This window comes from Prunus mume, linkage group LG8 (assembly GCF_029339155.1).
Source record: "Prunus mume cultivar Tortuosa linkage group LG8, ASM2933915v1, whole genome shotgun sequence".
NCBI lineage: Eukaryota > Viridiplantae > Streptophyta > Magnoliopsida > Rosales > Rosaceae > Prunus > Prunus mume.
The window spans coordinates 1110005-1127214 of NC_142705.1; the positions used below are offsets into that span (position 1 = coordinate 1110005).

The 17210-nt window shown below is 36.5% G+C and overlaps 4 protein-coding genes and 1 long non-coding RNA gene across 9 annotated transcripts; 1 reads left to right on the plus strand and 4 right to left on the minus strand.

Annotated features, from left to right (window-relative positions):
• Positions 1 to 327: 327 nt before the first annotated feature.
• ARL (ARGOS-like protein) lies at positions 328 to 955 on the minus strand. Its single transcript, XM_089043229.1, has one exon. It carries the CDS (start codon positions 810 to 812, stop codon positions 465 to 467), a length of 348 nt encoding a protein of 115 aa, XP_088899355.1. The 5' UTR covers positions 813 to 955; the 3' UTR covers positions 328 to 464.
• Positions 956 to 5078: 4123 nt separating this feature from the next.
• Positions 5079 to 7669, minus strand: LOC103341353 (Late embryogenesis abundant protein, group 2). Its single transcript, XM_008244866.3, has 3 exons — positions 7447 to 7669; positions 6169 to 7175; positions 5079 to 5393 (listed from the first exon to the last, which is right to left on the minus strand). The coding sequence occupies exons 2-3, from the start codon at positions 7147 to 7149 to the stop codon at positions 5388 to 5390; spliced, it is 987 nt and encodes a 328-aa protein (XP_008243088.2). The 5' UTR covers positions 7150 to 7175; positions 7447 to 7669; the 3' UTR covers positions 5079 to 5387.
• A 2159-nt stretch (positions 7670 to 9828) lies between these two features.
• Positions 9829 to 13955, minus strand: LOC103341352 (ADP-glucose pyrophosphorylase small subunit 2). Of its 5 annotated transcripts, XM_089042334.1 has the most exons (9): positions 12356 to 13955; positions 11919 to 12209; positions 11534 to 11803; positions 11279 to 11446; positions 11052 to 11155; positions 10815 to 10929; positions 10559 to 10657; positions 10187 to 10297; positions 9829 to 10080 (listed from the first exon to the last, which is right to left on the minus strand). In XM_089042334.1, the coding sequence occupies exons 1-9, from the start codon at positions 12557 to 12559 to the stop codon at positions 9964 to 9966; spliced, it is 1479 nt and encodes a 492-aa protein (XP_088898460.1). In that variant the 5' UTR covers positions 12560 to 13955; the 3' UTR covers positions 9829 to 9963. The 5 variants fall into 5 exon arrangements, 4 of the variants coding, with proteins under 4 accessions (XP_088898460.1, XP_088898459.1, XP_088898461.1 ...); XM_089042333.1 differs by having other exon boundaries at positions 11279 to 11803; XR_016122557.1 differs by lacking the exon at positions 9829 to 10080 and having other exon boundaries at positions 10559 to 10662; positions 11279 to 11803.
• Positions 10033 to 11934, plus strand: LOC148914475 (uncharacterized). The gene is made up of 2 exons (XR_016122558.1): positions 10033 to 10178; positions 11596 to 11934. It is a non-coding gene; the product is annotated as an uncharacterized LOC148914475 (long non-coding RNA).
• Positions 13956 to 14097: 142 nt separating the features above from the next.
• Positions 14098 to 17140, minus strand: COS1 (6,7-dimethyl-8-ribityllumazine synthase / DMRL synthase / lumazine synthase / riboflavin synthase). Its single transcript, XM_008244863.3, has 8 exons — positions 16835 to 17140; positions 16606 to 16718; positions 16338 to 16433; positions 15643 to 15738; positions 15435 to 15513; positions 15178 to 15224; positions 15008 to 15067; positions 14098 to 14421 (listed from the first exon to the last, which is right to left on the minus strand). Exons 1-8 carry the CDS (start codon positions 17001 to 17003, stop codon positions 14383 to 14385), a joined length of 699 nt encoding a protein of 232 aa, XP_008243085.2. The 5' UTR covers positions 17004 to 17140; the 3' UTR covers positions 14098 to 14382.
• Between the last annotated feature and the right edge of the window lie 70 nt (positions 17141 to 17210).

The window sequence follows — 17210 nt, forward strand, 5'->3', positions numbered from 1 at the left end:
CTTTCTCAAATGACAGCTTCCACAGAACGTAAAATACCAACCATCAGAAGACCGCATTAAAAATGTTTTGGCAGCCTATTTCTGGAACGTCTCAGCAACCTTATCAATTAGATTTGGTCATACTGTTTAGCAAAATTAGGTTAAATAAAAGAAAAAGAAATACATTAGGTCAACAAGGAGAACCCGTCATCACAATCATATGGGTATACATGAATCACGATCCATTCACCGTGAAATTAGAGTTTCCCCACCTCATATGTCACTTGTTCCATCCTGTTATCGTTGTATTGTATTGAACATTTTGCGAATGGTTAAGGGAGAAGAAGAAAAAAGAAGTGTTTTTCTAGTACTGAACATTTAGTGTTTGACCCCCAAAAAAATAAACCACATTCGGTGAAGTACAAAAATTGTACGATGAAAGAAGTGCGTGCATATGTTGTGTTGGAAACAAACACACCATATACTTAAACGTATGTATAAGTCAAGTCCCTCACATTAGAAGGCATGAAAGCCAAGATCATAAGCACTGCTAGAATGCCAATGGGAAGTAACAGCAGCATGAAGGGTGGGGGAGGCAGCGGTGGAAGCATCAAAGGAAGGATCAACAGAGTCACCGTGAGACATACAAGCAAAAGCAACGACTCCAGGCTGAAGTAGCTTGCCGGCAGCAGTCTTCTGCCACTCCCTCTACCGTGTGATAGTGTTCGACGGTATTCCGTTGTCTTGATGTGTCTCTGATGATGATGATGATACTCTAGTTTATGCCCTTCATCCACTGGGGCACCAGAAACCTTTCTTGTTTTAACATCCATGATGCAGCTTGAACAACGATCTTGCAAATCAATAAAACCTTCTGGCACAAGTCTTACCTGATGTGCTCCCCAAAATCACACACAGCACCCAACTGAGTAGAGTATTGAGTATTGACCCAATTCCAATATCACTGAGAATTCTTCAAGACCCAATTTATCCCTAAAACTCAAACTCTCCAACCCACTTTTAACTAATGCCGGTTTCATACAAATCTAAACAAACTATTATAACAAGCAAAGCAATCCAATGCAATGCAGCCCACAACTCAATGAATCTGTTTGGAGCCTGTGATGCTTGATGCTTCTGAGATCTCAACTTCCACAATGACGTTCAGACTTGTTTGAAAGATACTAGAAATCGCAAGAAAACGTGATTAGTTCCTCAAGTCTACAATGCACAAACCATGAGACGTCGTCCCAAATAATCCAACTGAACAAGAATTTCAATCAAAATCGAAAATTGAAAGCCAAATCAAGAGAACATGAACCATGAAAAGTTGAAAGAAAAAAAAGAGAGCATATATATTGTATATATGTTGGAACAAATATATATTCCGACAAACCCAATAACATATGTTCACATACATCAATCAATCTTACTGCTGATGTACAATAGCATACATATGGAAAACACTCAAACAAACAGAAAAAGCATAAAATTTTGTTAAAGCGAGCGCCTTTGGCCCCCAAACCCAACAAATGAACTAACGAAATAGGGAGGGGAACAAACCCAGAAATGAAATCTCCATCTTTCTTTGCTTTTTCTAAAAAATAAAAAATAAAAAATAAAGTTTTTGGCTTTCAAGGAGATGAAACAAGGGAAATCAACAATAGAAAAGCAGAGGACATGTGGAATCTACAACAAATTATAAAGGTCGATAGAGATATATACATATATATATATACCTGTGATGCGTTTGTGTTTGATTCTGGTTATCTTGGTAGGAAAATTTCCGAATGAGGCAGCAAGAAAGAGAGGTCCCCTTGAGCGCTTTTTGCATCTCAGTGTCTATCTATGGCTCTTCCACCTTGAACTAAAAACTCTCTTGGCAGAGTCAAAGACGGCCTCGATTTACTGGGCTATGGCAGAATAAATACATAATCATCAACAAGAAGAAGAAGTTCTGAAAGGGGCTGCTGGGTTGCGGAGATAAAGAAGGAAAGAATGAGGAAGGTGAAAACTGAAAAGCAAGAGACTGCTGGCTAGCTAATCAACCTGTTGAAGCAACGGAACGAATTTTGATGGGTTTTGGGTTGTTGCACTGTATTTGTATTATTATTACTATCCTGTTCTTTCCCTTCTCCTCTCCTCCCTTCTTTATTATTTATTATTATTATTATTATGTTAGGGGGAGAGAGAGAAAGGAGAGCCAAAAAAAGGTTTGGTTCAGTGAATTCCACATTCAAGTGGGGTTTGCTGACATGCAAGTTGCTGGTTTTGGAAAATCAGGGCTGTGTCCCCCAAGGTTCTTCACCCCTAGACTCTTGTTATTTATTTCTCTCTCACTCCTTTTTCTTATCTGTCTCTAGAAAAGGCCCAATTCAGTTCAGAAAAGCCCACTTCACATTCCGAGTAATCCGCCAAAAAAATTTGATGGAAAATCATTTTTTATATTTTTTTTCCATGGATGAGAAATGAAAGATTGTGTGTAACGAGAATATACTATTTTGCAATCCTCTATTAATCACGATATGTCATATGTGATAAATTTTCTGCTTAGCATATCATAATTGATCAATAATAGCAAAATAATAACATCCCTGTTTCATACAAGTTCTGTGCTTTTCTCATAAACCAAACACAACTTGTAAGATAATTGACATTAAGGGGGCCCATTTGCAAATCTATTCAAGTATGAAATCATTCCTTTCCTTTTATGTCTCAGTTCTTTATTACATTTGCAAATAGCTAGGTCATGCGGAGGGTGGTGGCCATCTATCCACGCATCGCCATACATTGCTCATGTCGTTAGCTGATTTTGAAAGCATAAAAAGCCTACATACATAATACATGTCCTGTCTCACTTATTAACTTTCTCAAATAAGTAAGAACTAAGAAGGACCCATTCTTCACATCAATTTATTTCTGTTTTCCAAAAAGAAAAAGAAAAAGAAAAAGAAAAAATTATCGAATAAGGAAGTAGATTATATATGGTAATACTTGTCTACAATTTCGTCTATGTAGTTCTTTGATGGTATTGGAATTCAAAATATGAAGTGATTAGAGAATTTGTTCAGGGTAACATCAAAAGTGATTAGAGAATAAATATTACTTTATGATTTGTTTGTTGGATTCGAATCATCTCGTATGATTTTTTCTATCATGATATGCTTAACTTTTATTCTTTATATGCCATTTCATTAAAATTTAATCTAAAATAACAAGACAAAAAGGCAGTTCCTTCTCGCATTGCAAAACAAGAAATCCCGGTTTCTTGTCGTTGAGAAGAAAATGAAAATCCTGACCAAAAAAGAATAAATGGAATTTGACATGTCTCGTGGGTTTTCTTCAAGTGAAGAGGTGAGATGAGATGAGATGAGCTAGCCGCATATGCACTGCAGTGGTATCAAGTGGACCTCAGAAAATTGTAAGTGTGTGTAGTGCATGCATTCTATTTGATTTGTGGCTGAGGGAGATGATAGACATAGACGTCAGATGCAGCAGGAGAAACATAAGCAGCAGCATATGGGCATATGCATGTGTCATGTGCTGGACCAATTCTCTCTCTCTCTCTCTCTCTCTCTCTCTCTCTCTACCTAATTCAATGCATCTTTCATTCACCACCATACATTAATTAAATTAAATATAAATATGATTCCAATAATACCATACAAATGCAAGGCAATGCAACTCCTTGTCTGTGATTCTCAATTTCCTTCCGGTCCGATTGGTTCACGAAAAGGATTTAATAGGAGATCATATTTTATGTCTTGGGAAATGGAAGATACATTTCCTATGTTTGGTAATATTGAAAAAATAATCGAGAAATATAACTTTATTTTATTTCTCATATTTAGTTTGTGTAAAAATGTAAAATAAAATGTTTAAATTTTCAATTATATTCATATGAAATTAAAAAATAAAGAAAGTTTAATTACACCAATGCCCCTTGAAATTTCTGTCAAATTCTATTTTGCCCCCCACAAACTCAAAATGGGTCACTTTCATCCATTGACCGAGATTTGATAACCTACTTTATCTCCTCCCGTCAACATGTCCAAACCTATGGCACCTCCCAGTAGGGAACGTGTTTGCCCCTAACAGCCAGGACTCAAATCTTAGGGGGACATGGGAACCCATCAGCTTGCAACAGAAAGACCAAAGAGGATGGGAGGCTGGATTCCCAAACCTCATCACACAGGAGGATATTTCAGCTTAGGATATTGGATTTGAGGCAGGTATATAGACACTGGCAATGTTTGGATTCTTGGGAACATGGATTAAGAGAGACTATTTTGATTATGTTGAAGTAAAATCTCATGTGTAAAAATTCATTTGTGATACAAAAAATGTGAAAATTCATTAACAAAATCTCAAATTGCATGGACGAAACCCCATAATGCGACAATTCATTAGCGAAACCCTAAAATGCGAGAATTAATTCTTGAAACCACGAAATGAAAAAATTCATTACTGAAACCCCACGATGCGAAAATTATTTAGCGGAACGCTAAATTGCAAAAACTAATTGACGAAACCCCAAAATGTGAAAATTCATTGGCAAAACCCAAAAAATGCACAAATTCATTCTTGAAACCACGACATGCGAAAATTCATTCTTAAAACCATGAAATGTGAAAGTTCATTATCGAAACCACAAAATACGAAAATTCGTTTGTGATACTGGAAGAACCAGTATGAAAATTCATTCTTGAAACCATGATTATACTTTTAGGAAATTAGGGTCCTAACCTTTCAGAAAGAAAAAGTGCAAAACATTATAAACACGATGGAGAAACACAAAAATAAACCAATTATACAAGACACAAGAATTGTTTACAAGACTGCTAGAGGTCCACAGCAAGAGAAGAAGGAAAAGCAATTACAACACTAAAGTGTATTTGATTTATCGATTTTACTATAGAACTCCCATAATGTTTTATTCCGTATGTGTAACACAAGGGAAGTAAGGAATTAGAATGAATCTAATACACGTGTTAGTACACACAGAGCAAAAAGGAATTGAAATAATTACTATACCCATTACTGATAAGTAAACATGCTATTGTAGTCCCATTGGCTTACACAATCATATGATACTGAAATTTATAAGAAAAATGAGAGAATAAACTATTCAATCACTTACCACAAAAGTCTCAACAGTAGAATGGACTTGGAGCCAAAAGCACGAACTGCAACATCCATTACAATAAGAAAGCAACTGACACCTTCTTTATGAGATGTGTATTACTATCCAAACATAACAAATATACGGTAACAATCATATCAATTTCTCCCCCAACCAGAAGCTATAATACCTCAAGTTCAAGTGCCTATTTATCTATTATTTTAAAATACCAGTACAGATAAACAGACAACAGCAACAAGTTTAACATTTCAAGCCAAATCCATGTCTAGTCCTGCAAACAGAAAATTATAAACTGAGTTACAAGAGCAAGAAGTCAATGTAGCAAGGTAAAGCATTGTGACACTGTTAACCGGAAAAGAAAAAGAAAAAAACATTGTGATACTTGTGTTCAATTTTGAGTGTTCGCTTCCATTTTATGTATTAATGTAACCATGAGTTTTATTTGCAACTGCAGGGGCTTCTGTGCGGAAAACATGTGAAAGCTCAACGCTAATACTCCATAAGAATGATTATGATGCTTGCTTAAAAAGGAAGTTGCAAAATGTTCCAGGGGAAGTCAGAGCAGGAGTACATCATCATTTATAGTCAATATACAACGACACCATACACAGAACATGTATATAGTTGCACTCTGAGAAATACTCTTGCAATTTATAGATATATCATAAATTTGTCTCTAGCAATTTGAGTGCAGTTGTGAAATATTTTTTTGGAATATTGCCTTGTGCCTCTGTGGTCTATTTGATCAGGCAAGTGCATTGCACCCACACCAGTTTCTCTAAGATAATGGCCGCCCCTTTTGCAGTTTGTTCCATCGTACATTAAACTAATTGCTTGTTTCTTCCCTACGTATGGGCCATGGGGGTGAGATGTAATAATATAGAGTCCAATAATTGGATTGGATGATCCTTGTTTCAGGGGTTTGGGTTGAATATATCATAGATGGAAGGAATATATCAACCACAACTGATCTACTATCTAATCTAGGAGAATCATGAGAATCATGCAGTGCAGCAGAGTGAACGTGCATCGTGTAGATAAATTACCTCATCATCGTCATCGTCATCGCCGCCATCTTCCTTGTTCTTCCTGAGGCGTGTAGTGCCACCCTCCTTGACGATGGGCAACTTCATGGCTCCAAAGGGCGTGTCCACATTGATATTACCTTTGATGGTGTAGCCGGTACCCTTTCCCCGAATCATATCCCAGAGCGCAGACCCAAAATCCTTAGGCCTAAAGGTGATGGGAAGCTCAATGAAAGTGACACCCTTTTTAGCAAGATTAGCAGATTGGGAGAGCTGCGCGCCGCCAATGTTGACTTCAGAGAGCCAAATCTCGTAGTCAAGAGCATTGAGGCCTAAGTCGAAGTCATTCATGTTCTCCAGCTTCACATGGAGGACTGCAACGGTTTCTTCGAAGGAGAAGGCTTGAAACTTGATCTTCTCAACATCGACATCGGGTTTGTAAGGGATAGGGATTTCTCCAGTTTTCTCGAGGGGGAGAGTGAGTCTGCCGAGAACAGGGACATCGACAATGAGATCGACCTTGAACCTGTAAGGAATGATGCTTCCAGGCTTGATGTCATCGTAGGTGTTCTTGATGTCATCGTATACCAAGTGGACTGGAACTTTGACAGTCTCTTCTCCGTGGGCATGGATTGTTCCGGCATCCGGGATCAAGCCAGAGACCAGTTTCCTGCCATCACTTTCGATCAAGTAGTTAATGTCGATAAGAGGGATGGGCACTGGATTTGGGTTCTTGATCAGCACATCCACCACAATCTCCGCCTTCTCGAGATTGATGCTAGGGATGTGAATCGCAGCAACATCCGCTGTTGGCTTCCCGAACCCAATTGCTCCCTCGATCTTCTCCCCAATGTCATGAATGAAATCCTTCACCCTATCGATAAATCCACCCTCATCATCCTCATCATTCTCTCCCTCCTTCTTCTTCTTGTCAGATTTCTTCTCCTTAGCATCCCGATCAGCAATTTCTGGCTTATCATCTCTCGACGAATACGATGCCATGAAGATGTATTCCCTACCTACTCGCCCTATACATATATATACAATTTACAATTGATTTATCAACACCTTCAAAAGTTCATATATACCAATTATTAACACATTTTGATGATACATGGATATCATTCTGAATTATTGATTATTTGCGAATGCAGATCATGCCACTTGATCATAATTTTGACTCCCCAAGATAAAACAAATGAACAATTTTGACAACCAAAAAAACTCACTCCAAGAAGAAGAACATGTCAGATCTAAATAAATATTTTTGATTTTTGGATGAGATCTAAGCTAAAATACCTGGAAGCTGGGGCAGAGTTCAATTTGTATGCAGCCCAACGACACAAGCAGCAAAGATATAAAGAAAGAAAATTAAATTGAGTATGTAAATATAAGCAGAAGCAATCAGCAATGAGCACTCAGCAATGAGAAAGAAGAAGCAGCTTCGGTTGGGGTCGCGAGTTAAATGACTTTACTTGGTGCTGAGATTTGCTGTGGGAGAAATCAGCTTATCAGATAAAACAATTTGGCATTTGATAAATTTTTTGTTAAAAGTATTATTGGTACAATAATCAGTTTTTAAGTATTTAGTAATTTTTTTTGTAAAAGTATTGTGAACTGTATATAATGACTAAAAAGGGTATTATGTTAAAATGACTTTTCTGTTAGAGTGTTTGATAAAAGAGAAAGCACTTTCCCTTTCACTTATATATATTTTTTTTTGGTATCAAATTTGTTTCCATCACACCCTAAAATTATTTTAATTATAAAATTAAATAAATATTATGTTGAAAATTAAATATTTGTATCCAAATGCTCTAAACTAATGTTTCAAGTTAAATCCAATATATTCCATTAAAAATAAATATTCTGTCGAAGAAACAAAGAAACAAAGAAACAAAAACAGGAACAGGAAAAAAAAAAAAAACCAACATCAACAGTTATTGAAGTTAAAACCCTAGAAATTAAAGAGAAAGAAGTAAGAAAGAAATTGAGAAGAAATAAACATAATATACCTCTTACATGAGTCTTGTAGCTTCTCAGGAGTGTGCTTTAATTGATTCAACCAAAATAAAAAAATAAAAATAAAAAGGAAGAAAAGAATAGATTGCATGAAAGGTATTTTCGGAAGTATGTCAATTTCATTAAACTCGGTGCCTTTTTGAAACTGATTCCCTCATAATAAGAAAATGACAGCACCTCATTAGCTGCTTCCCTTATAGCTTTCTCTCACAATAATTTTTAACAATAAGTGATTTTCTTATAGTTTATCAAACGGGTTGAGCTTCCCAATTTTTTTTTTAAAAAATAACTTATTATCCCAAATAAGCAATACTAAATGGGCACTTATATTGGGGGCCGGCTAATTGCGAAATCTCTCCTACACAACACGGTGAATGCATTCAATTCAATTGTTAATTTGTTATCAATCTACAATGGTAAAATATTCAAAAAACCCCGAAATTACCCTTTCTTTATGAAAAACACCAAAGTAAAGAAATTCAATATAAATGGGGCAAAATTGTCAAATGAAGCCACTAAACAAATCTAAAAGAATTTTTAAAAATAACAAAAATTAAAACACGTTGAATTATGAATGCAATCCCATGCCACATCACCACATTTTTATCCCATATTTTTGTACTATATGATGTGACATGTCCATATCATATGTTACATCAATTAAATCAATTAAGTGTATTTTAATTAAAAAAGTTTAATTAACAGTTTTTTTTAAGTCTAATAAATCATACAAGAAAAGAAAATGTTATATAATTTTAATTGATGTAACTATCCACCTTATATGCCACATTAGGTGGTATAAGAATGTGGTATACAAATGTGATAAGAGTAACATTATTTAAAAAAAAAAACCATTACCCTCACAATGGAAACTCACCGTTGGTTTATTTATTTATTATAGTTGTTTATGTTTTTATAGTCAAACTATTCTTCATGGTTTTTCATTTCCAGATTTTTAGAAGATGGAATCAAAGTTATCTGATATTATTTTGTATTTGTCTTAATTATGAAATAAACAATCTCCTCTCTTCTCTTTCATGAGCCTCCCTCTCCCTCAAGTCTCTTGTATATTTCCTCACTCTCTTTCCGACTCTCAATCTCTTTTCTCCGACTCCCAATTTCATCTAGCACCTCACGAATGGTTGTTCATCTGGTGGATCCGGTATTAGCAATTCTACTCAAAATTAGAATTAAATGAAACAAACATGAGACTAAATTTAGTCCAAACCAATCCAAGTCAAACTTGTTTAACAAACAGCCCCTAAAGGTCTTCCCATCCAAGAGAGGTCCCACGGTTCCAGTGATTCCATCTCATTACAATCAATCATTGTAAGACTATTTATTATTATTGGTTGGCAGGTATACTTAATATTCAGGCTAAAAAGGAAAAGGAAAAAATAAATATTTAATTACTTTTTCGTTTTGTTTATATTCTGTGCGGGGGAGAATTTGTTGCAGGTGTGAGATAAGATGACTTATGGTTTTTTTTCTTTCTCTGAAAGCTTATATTAATTGTTCCGTGAAATGCACAATCGAAAACGGGAACTTAGAGGAACCAGAGAGTGGATAACGATCTGAAGAATTGGAGGAAAATGGTACATTTGCAATTTTGCATCGATGCGTGCCTGGAGGCTGAAGCAAATTCCAACATTTAAAAAAGAAAAAGAAAAAAAAAGTAATTGTAAATTAAATTTTATTTCATGATCTCAACTGAATTGTAAAAGAATGAATGGCATGGCGTTGATAAGAAAGAATTGATTGGATTGGATAAGCATGAGCATGAGAGAGAGAGAGTCAGAGGATGGTGCCATCTGGGATTACTGCACTTCGAACAACGACTACTATTCCGTCACGGATGACATAGCCATTAGCTTCTCTGTCCGCTTCTTGGGCCTTGTCTTTGTTCATGATCTGCAGCAGCACCAGAATAATAGTTAATTACCATCATCATCATCATCATCATCATCTCTCACTCAAGGCTTATGAAACATTGAATTGCAGCTAATAATGTATGTACCTTAACATTCTTGCCAATTCTTGCATTCTTGTCTATAATGGCCTTCCTTACAAAAGTATGTTCACCAATTCCGATGGGAACTTTCCTCTTCCCACCACCTTCTGTCTGTAACTGTGAGTGTGAGAGCAGTGGATTAGATATTAACAACACAGCATAATGGAACATTACTTTAGAAACAGTTAGTTAGACTAAATTAGATATATGGTTTGTGGTTGGTCTTTGGCCGGATTTTGATTTCAAAGTATAAAATAAATGTACTTAACGATTAGTGGCAAGGATTATCAGATCATTAGAAAGAAAGGAAAAAACACACACTACACTAGTGGTTATGATTTCAGCAAATTCAGTTAACTAAAACTTAATTAAGCTTACTTGATAGATAGTTGAACCCATGATCACTGAATTCTCAATCATAGCCCCATCTCCGATTCTTGTCCTGGTACCAATTACTGTATCTTTGATCCTGCATCCCTACTCTTGTACAAGTCCAAAACCAACCAACCAACCATTTCCCACCCACAAAACAAGAAAACAAGAACTATTAAGATCCATACATATCAGTGGTCACTACTTGCTACTTGTTTAATTGGAGACATAGATAAATGATTCGAAGACTTTAAGTTCTTACATTGAGAATGCAGCCGTCTCCAATTACACTGTTTGTTATTACACAGTCGTCAGTTATATGAGTTGGAGGCAGACACCGACGCAAAGTGTAGACTGGACTTTCTCTGTCGTAGAAGCTGTGTTGTTAATTATACATGTATGGAAGAAATGAGCAAGTTTGTGTTAGTCCATGAGATTGAAATTTGAGGGAGGGGATCTACTCCAATATATACAACTTAATTTAGAAGTTACTACCGACTTGTATCCCACGTCTGCATCCTTTGTGCTTTGCATATTTGCTTGGTAGAATGCTTCAATATTCCTCATGTCCTCCCAATATCCATCAAATCCATAAGCTTGAACCTGACCTCTCACATCACATGCACAAAATTCTAGTAAATCTTCGCGTCTAACTATCTAAGGACTTGAAATTTGAAACAAACGCACTACAGAGAGTTGGTTAATTGTCAGAGGTATGGTTTGGACCTTCATTCCAATAGATATGGCTCCCGGAATTACTTCACTTGCGAACTCATTTGCCTTGGGAAAATCTTCTTCTAGAAGCCTTTTCATTATATCTCTATTGATGAGATAGATTCCCATACTCGTCATACTATTTTGAGCAGTATCTTTGGATTCTCCTGAGCTTTTGGCCTGAAGTTTCAGATTAAGGCTTCCTACCAGAAATACCATAAACAAACATAAAAATATACTACTACTACTACTACTACTACTACTTACTGAAACAACATTAACTGGCTTTCCCTCCAACTTCAATCTAAACTCCACAACTTGATTTTCAGAGTTCACATCTAGAAAGCCAAAACCCGGATCATGAAGTTTCCTGGCAATTGATGCAGCAACTGTAATGTGAGCCTTACTGTCTCGGTGGGCCTTTAAGAGTTTTTGGTAGTCCATTCTGTAGAGATGGTGACCAGGAAGGACCAAAAACTCAGTCATTGGATACTCTTCCAGCACCCACAGGCATCTTCTAACAGCATCGGCAGTTCCCTAATATCAAGTTATTAGAATTTCAAGACTTGAGAGAGTATATATATATATACATATCTTCTACTTGTACATGTAAATGAAACAATAAAACTCCAGAGGATTTGATTATGCAGACCTGAAACCATCCATTATTTCCAGGGCTCTGATATGCTGCAATTACTTCAACAAACCCCTCATTCCCAAGACCTACTCCAGAATAAGCTCTGGAAAGGTGGGAATTGAGAGAAGTAGAGTTAAATTGTGTTAGAGCATATATATGGTTTATGTTGCTGCTAATGCAGTTGCTCACAACAGAATCAATGAGCCTGTAGTTTGCTGCAATAGGTATAGCCCCTTGTGATCTTCTCTTTGTCAATGGGTAAAGCTGTGATTCATGTCCATCTCCAAACACAATAGCTGCCACACTCTGACATGAATAAATGTAATCTAGATCGATGCTCTTCAGAAGAATTGATTAAAGATAATAAAAGAGAAGAATATACATACTCTTAGGCTTACTTAAGAGGCAAATTATGTATCATTTACATGATTTAAATAGAAATTTAAACAAACCTGTTTGGCTGGAGGAAACAACAAAGTGGGAGTTTGAGATTGCTGTGAATTGGTTATCAACAAGCTTGGACTTGGAGTTGGAGGAAGAGACGAATGAAGCTTCAGTGAACCTTTTTCATGAATACAATCCGATCCAGTTATGTGGTGCTTTGCTTGGGTGCTAACAAGGGAGGTATGAATGAAAGAACGCTGCAAGATCACCATGACAAAACAGAGCAAGAGGCTCTATGTAATGTATGTATGTACAATCTGCAATCTGTATTTTCAGCTTTTAACTTCCTCCCAACTGATTTAAGATCACTAAATAGAAAGAATAAGCAGGGAGTATTTTGCTTTCTTCCGCCTCATGGCTATTGAGGAAATCTTCCTTGCATGGCTATTGAGGCTTTAGAGGCTTAGAGGCAAGGATTTGGCTTCTGAGCAAATACCATCCCACTTGCGTAAACCTGATTAGAACCATTTTTCTAATGAACATATATATATACATCACACATGAAGCATGTCGAACATCATCAATCTTTCCTCGTGTTCTTATGTACATATATAACTTTGATTCTAAGCTTCTTATTGCCCCTTTTTTTCTTTATTCTTTTCAATTGTTCTCTTTGTTTCATAAGACTTCAAAGTTATATTCATAGTTAACGGATGCACAAACAAACCATTGTCCAATAATATAAAATGCAACTGCAAATGACCTTCTTAACCTAACAAGTAACCTAACGACAGCTTCTTCACGGCAAAAATGCCCGGTAAAAATCAACATGGATTTTGAAGCTTACCGCTGCTCTTCACTCACTAGGAGTTGCACTGCACCACTTTATTTGACCAGTCATTTTCCTCGCCATCTTTTAAATTTAAGTTTTAAGTTTTAACTAGGGAAAGAAAGGGCTGGACATAAGGGCATTTTTGTCACTTAGTTTGGAAATGAAGCTTGAAGCCTTCTGGCGACTGTTGGGCATTTTGGAATGGAGTGGCATCGAAGCTAGGCATTGTTGGCTCAGCTTTTATGGTCTTCTCTTCGAATTAAGAGTACCGGCCAGGCGCACATGTAAAATTGTAAAAACAAATTTACTTTATTTTTCATATCGTATGGCTAATATATGTGTAACAACAAGTGACGACTATTCACTTGCTAATATGTCCAGTTGGTCTAATCTCACGAGCCAGACAGCCAGCCAGCCACAATGATTGTTTAATATATAACAAAAAGTATCTTTCTTCTTCCCTTTTTTTATTTATTTATTTAAAAAATTTATATAAAAAAGACTTGTGTGTTTTCCTGGTTCAATCTCTTTCTTTCCTTTTGTTATGCGTCAAAGAAGCTTGCAGCTTAGGAAAAGGTCTTAGATATGGCTGGTCTATGCGGCAACGCACTCACAAGGGACATGAGCCCGCTTCTTGAGTACTTTAGTTTGATGCTGTCAGCCAAATCAAATTTTGTTGATTACCGACCGACCTGTCTTTTACAACATCTTAGATTCTTAAGTAACTAACTAGCGACATCCCAAACATCTTACAGTGCAATCGTACACAAAAAACAAGTATGCTAGTTTGGCTACGAAATATTGCCAAAAATAAAGTTAGGCTACGAAATCAAACACAGCTCGTGCACAAGTCGGTCACCAAAACATAGCAAGTGGTGAGGGTAACGACCTTTCCTTTCAGATTTCAACCTCAAAGTGAAATGTGAAGGAACCACAATGAGTGTTCGCAAATATGAAAAAGCAACATCGAATCACATCTAACCAGCAAGATAGAAATCTTTTATTCGAAACATCAAACATTGCTTCTTGTTTTTTCTTTTTTTTATTCAGCTTCTGCCTCGATGCTTTTATCAGGGCTTAGCAATCAACAAATAGCCAACTATAGTTTGGGACAACATGGCTACCTCGCTGGAGTTTCAATCACCCACAAGATATAAATTTTAGCAGTTCAAAAATGGAACAACAACAACCAAGCACATCTAGTAAAGGAAAACGCTGGCCAAATTAAGAATTTATCTGCCTCTCCTCAATGTAACATTACCACTACTTCAGATGGTGCTCAAACAAAGATGCCATCTCAATCTGCAGGACAAATCAAAATAACCATGAAAGGGTTATACCAAAAATCAAAATACAAAGACAAATAACATTACTCTTAGAACAAATCTAATATATATACATATAAGTGCAGTTCTGAGAAAAAAATAAAATACAAACCCCTCCTCAACATGGCACCAACTTGCTACTGCCCTCTTGTTTCATATTAGTGTCATACGAAAGGCTATTAATCAGACTACAGTTTCTAACTTAATGTTATAGTATATCAATGCAACAGAAGTAAGTTATATAAATCTAACTAATATTTTACTATTTTCCATCATTTCTATTTACACTTACCTTCTACTACATACTCTACAACAAAATTCAGCAAGAAAAAGATTAAAATGGAGGCAAGAGGGAGAAATCTTGGAACTCCCTCCCCAAAACAAGAAGACAGCATGCAAAAATCTAGGTAAACAATGAACTATAAGGGAAGAAAACTCGAGAGAGAGAAGCAAGACCAAACCCAACTCAATAAAAGATATACATATAAACAGAAGCAATCCATTCCAAATGCAACAACTCCAGTACCATCATAGCTTATTACGATACTTTGATATCAACTTACAGCTGTCAAAGCAGTCTCTGCACCCTTATTTCCAGATTTACCGCCAGCTCGGTTTAAAGCCTGCAATTGTTATGAGACACAACAGTAAGATCATTCCCCACTTTGGTAATTAGAAGAAAACTGTAGAGAGTTGCCAGTGCTACATTTGAATACTTTGTTAAAAGATTTACCTGCTCCATATTATCACAAGTTAGGACACCAAAAATGCATGGAACTCCTAGTATGACACAAGAGAAGTGGTTATGAGGAAACAAAATTCAAGCATTTTGGAAGAAAAAGAAACATTAATACAATGGAAACAATACCACCAACCAAAGAAGAAATTCGAGATGGGAAAAGATTTCCCAGACCATCCTAATGCTATTGTTTCTCAGTACGAGATATAAGATAAAACTAATTCAGCAACTAACAAAAAACAGACACCAACCTGATTTTAATCCAGCTGAAAGTACTCCAGATGCTGCTGAATTAGCAACTGCATCATAATGAGTTGTATCACCTCTTATCTACTGACAATGATCAGTTCATAAATTAGGGTTTTAGCAGCAAGACTTAAAAATACAGCATGCTAAAGAATGAACTTCTCATGGAGATAATATATTATATTAAGGATATGTAAAATTGCATGAAAATACCACAGCTCCAATGCATAAAATTGCATGATATCGTCCTAAACTTCCAAGCCTCTGTGCAGCTACACCAATTTCAAAGCTACCAGGAACCCATACAACCTGAGGGAGAAGCAATAGAAATAATCAGGCCACGTAAAATCAGCTCATGCAACATTAAGACTACGGACCACTTTACAAATATAAGGCATGATATCAGATCTGCTACATTTAACCAAAAAGCACCGTAACAAATTATTCTTTTGGGGTTAAAGTTGTCTCCAAATGATATTGCAAAATGCTAAGAACTGAAAAGCCCTACATTTTTACTTCTTTTTGAGATTTTATCATCTTATTGCCAAGGAGTGAAATTTGACAGCAGTGGAATGTCAGAAATGGAAATTTCCGACATAACAGAGAAGCAGTCAGAGTCTGATTATTATTATTTTTAATTTTTTGGTGAAATGCACAAAAAACAGGTGAGTTTGGGATAAGAAGACATGAGGGCATATAGTTGGTTTCAATTCAGCAAATTACCTATAAACATCAAATTGGAAATTAGAGCATAAACATCAAAGTAAACCTTAGTTTGACACAGAAACTGCCAAGCACTCCGCCTTTGATTATAACAAGGATCATTATCAATGGTAACAAGTGTAAAACAACTAGATGAAGAAGAAGAAGCCCAGGCAGATGACTGGAAGTTTATGTTAGGTACATACATCAATATCCTCTTCTTTAATTGAATAATTCTTGAAAGTCGCCAGAGCTCCCTCTAACAGCTGCTTTGTGATAATCTCATTAAACCGCGCTACAACCTTGAAAATAGATAATTAAATCAACAACAATCAAAGAAATATAGAAAGCAAAGAGAAGTCAGTACCATAAAGTAGAAAGCGACTCACTCAACAACAATTAGTCAATTACATACACACATACACACATACATAGGGTGTGTGCGCTTTTGAGTCATTGGGAGTGAAGACTGACCACTGCGAAACGAAGGCCCTGAGTTGTGGTGACGGAACCAACGAGATGGCGAACAGCCGCAGTTCGTGCAAATGACGAACGCTGGGGGTGATGGTCCTTCCTCTCAATTGCACCTGCCCCTCAATTGTTTGATTGAATCCAAATAGATTACATTACTTGAGTAAAAACAATAATAACAAATAAGAAAACTTCTTGAATTACTTTGTGGAGCAGAGAGAATAAAGCGAACCTCCTATGGAAGACGAAGATGAAGAAAGAGAGAGCGATTTGGGTATCTGAGACAGCTGAAGGCGTAGAATGCTGCTACCACCATGACGAGGATCAGAATGGTAATTATCAGTGAGTGGGAGGCGTGAGTTAAAACACCGGGTTGAAGCGGAGGCGGAAGCAGCAGCCATTTCAATTTTCAGATCAACAAGAATTAGGTTACCGTTCGACTGTTGAATCAATTAAGCTCTGCTCACTGGATTCAACTCTACTCACTAGCAGCTAGTCAGAGAGAATGAGATTAGAGTCAACTCAACTCAAATGCCTACATAGGCTTGCCGCTTGCCTAACTTAACCTAACCTAAACCTGGACCAGGTTATGCAAAAACGCCGCGTTT

Excerpts from the sequence above, each read along its gene's own strand:
- ARL (XM_089043229.1), bottom strand. The coding sequence starts at position 812 with ATGGATGTTAAAACAAGAAAGGTTTCTGGTGCCCCAGTGGATGAAGGG.
- LOC103341352 (XM_089042333.1), bottom strand. The coding sequence starts at position 12,559 with ATGGTGATCTTGCAGCGTTCTTTCATTCATACCTCCCTTGTTAGCACC. Across the intron at positions 11,804-11,918 it reads GAAATAATGGATGGTTTCAG|GGAACTGCCGATGCTGTTAG; the intron begins GTCTGCATAATC and ends ACTTGATATTAG. Across the intron at positions 10,658-10,814 it reads GAGACGGCTGCATTCTCAAT|GGATGCAGGATCAAAGATAC; the intron begins GTAAGAACTTAA and ends GTACAAGAGTAG.
- COS1 (XM_008244863.3), bottom strand. The coding sequence starts at position 17,003 with ATGGCTGCTGCTTCCGCCTCCGCTTCAACCCGGTGTTTTAACTCACGC. Across the intron at positions 16,434-16,605 it reads AGGGCCTTCGTTTCGCAGTG|GTTGTAGCGCGGTTTAATGA; the intron begins GTCAGTCTTCAC and ends TCTATTTTCAAG. Across the intron at positions 15,225-15,434 it reads TTCAGCTGGATTAAAATCAG|GAGTTCCATGCATTTTTGGT; the intron begins GTTGGTGTCTGT and ends GTGTCATACTAG.
- LOC103341353 (XM_008244866.3), bottom strand. The coding sequence starts at position 7,149 with ATGGCATCGTATTCGTCGAGAGATGATAAGCCAGAAATTGCTGATCGG.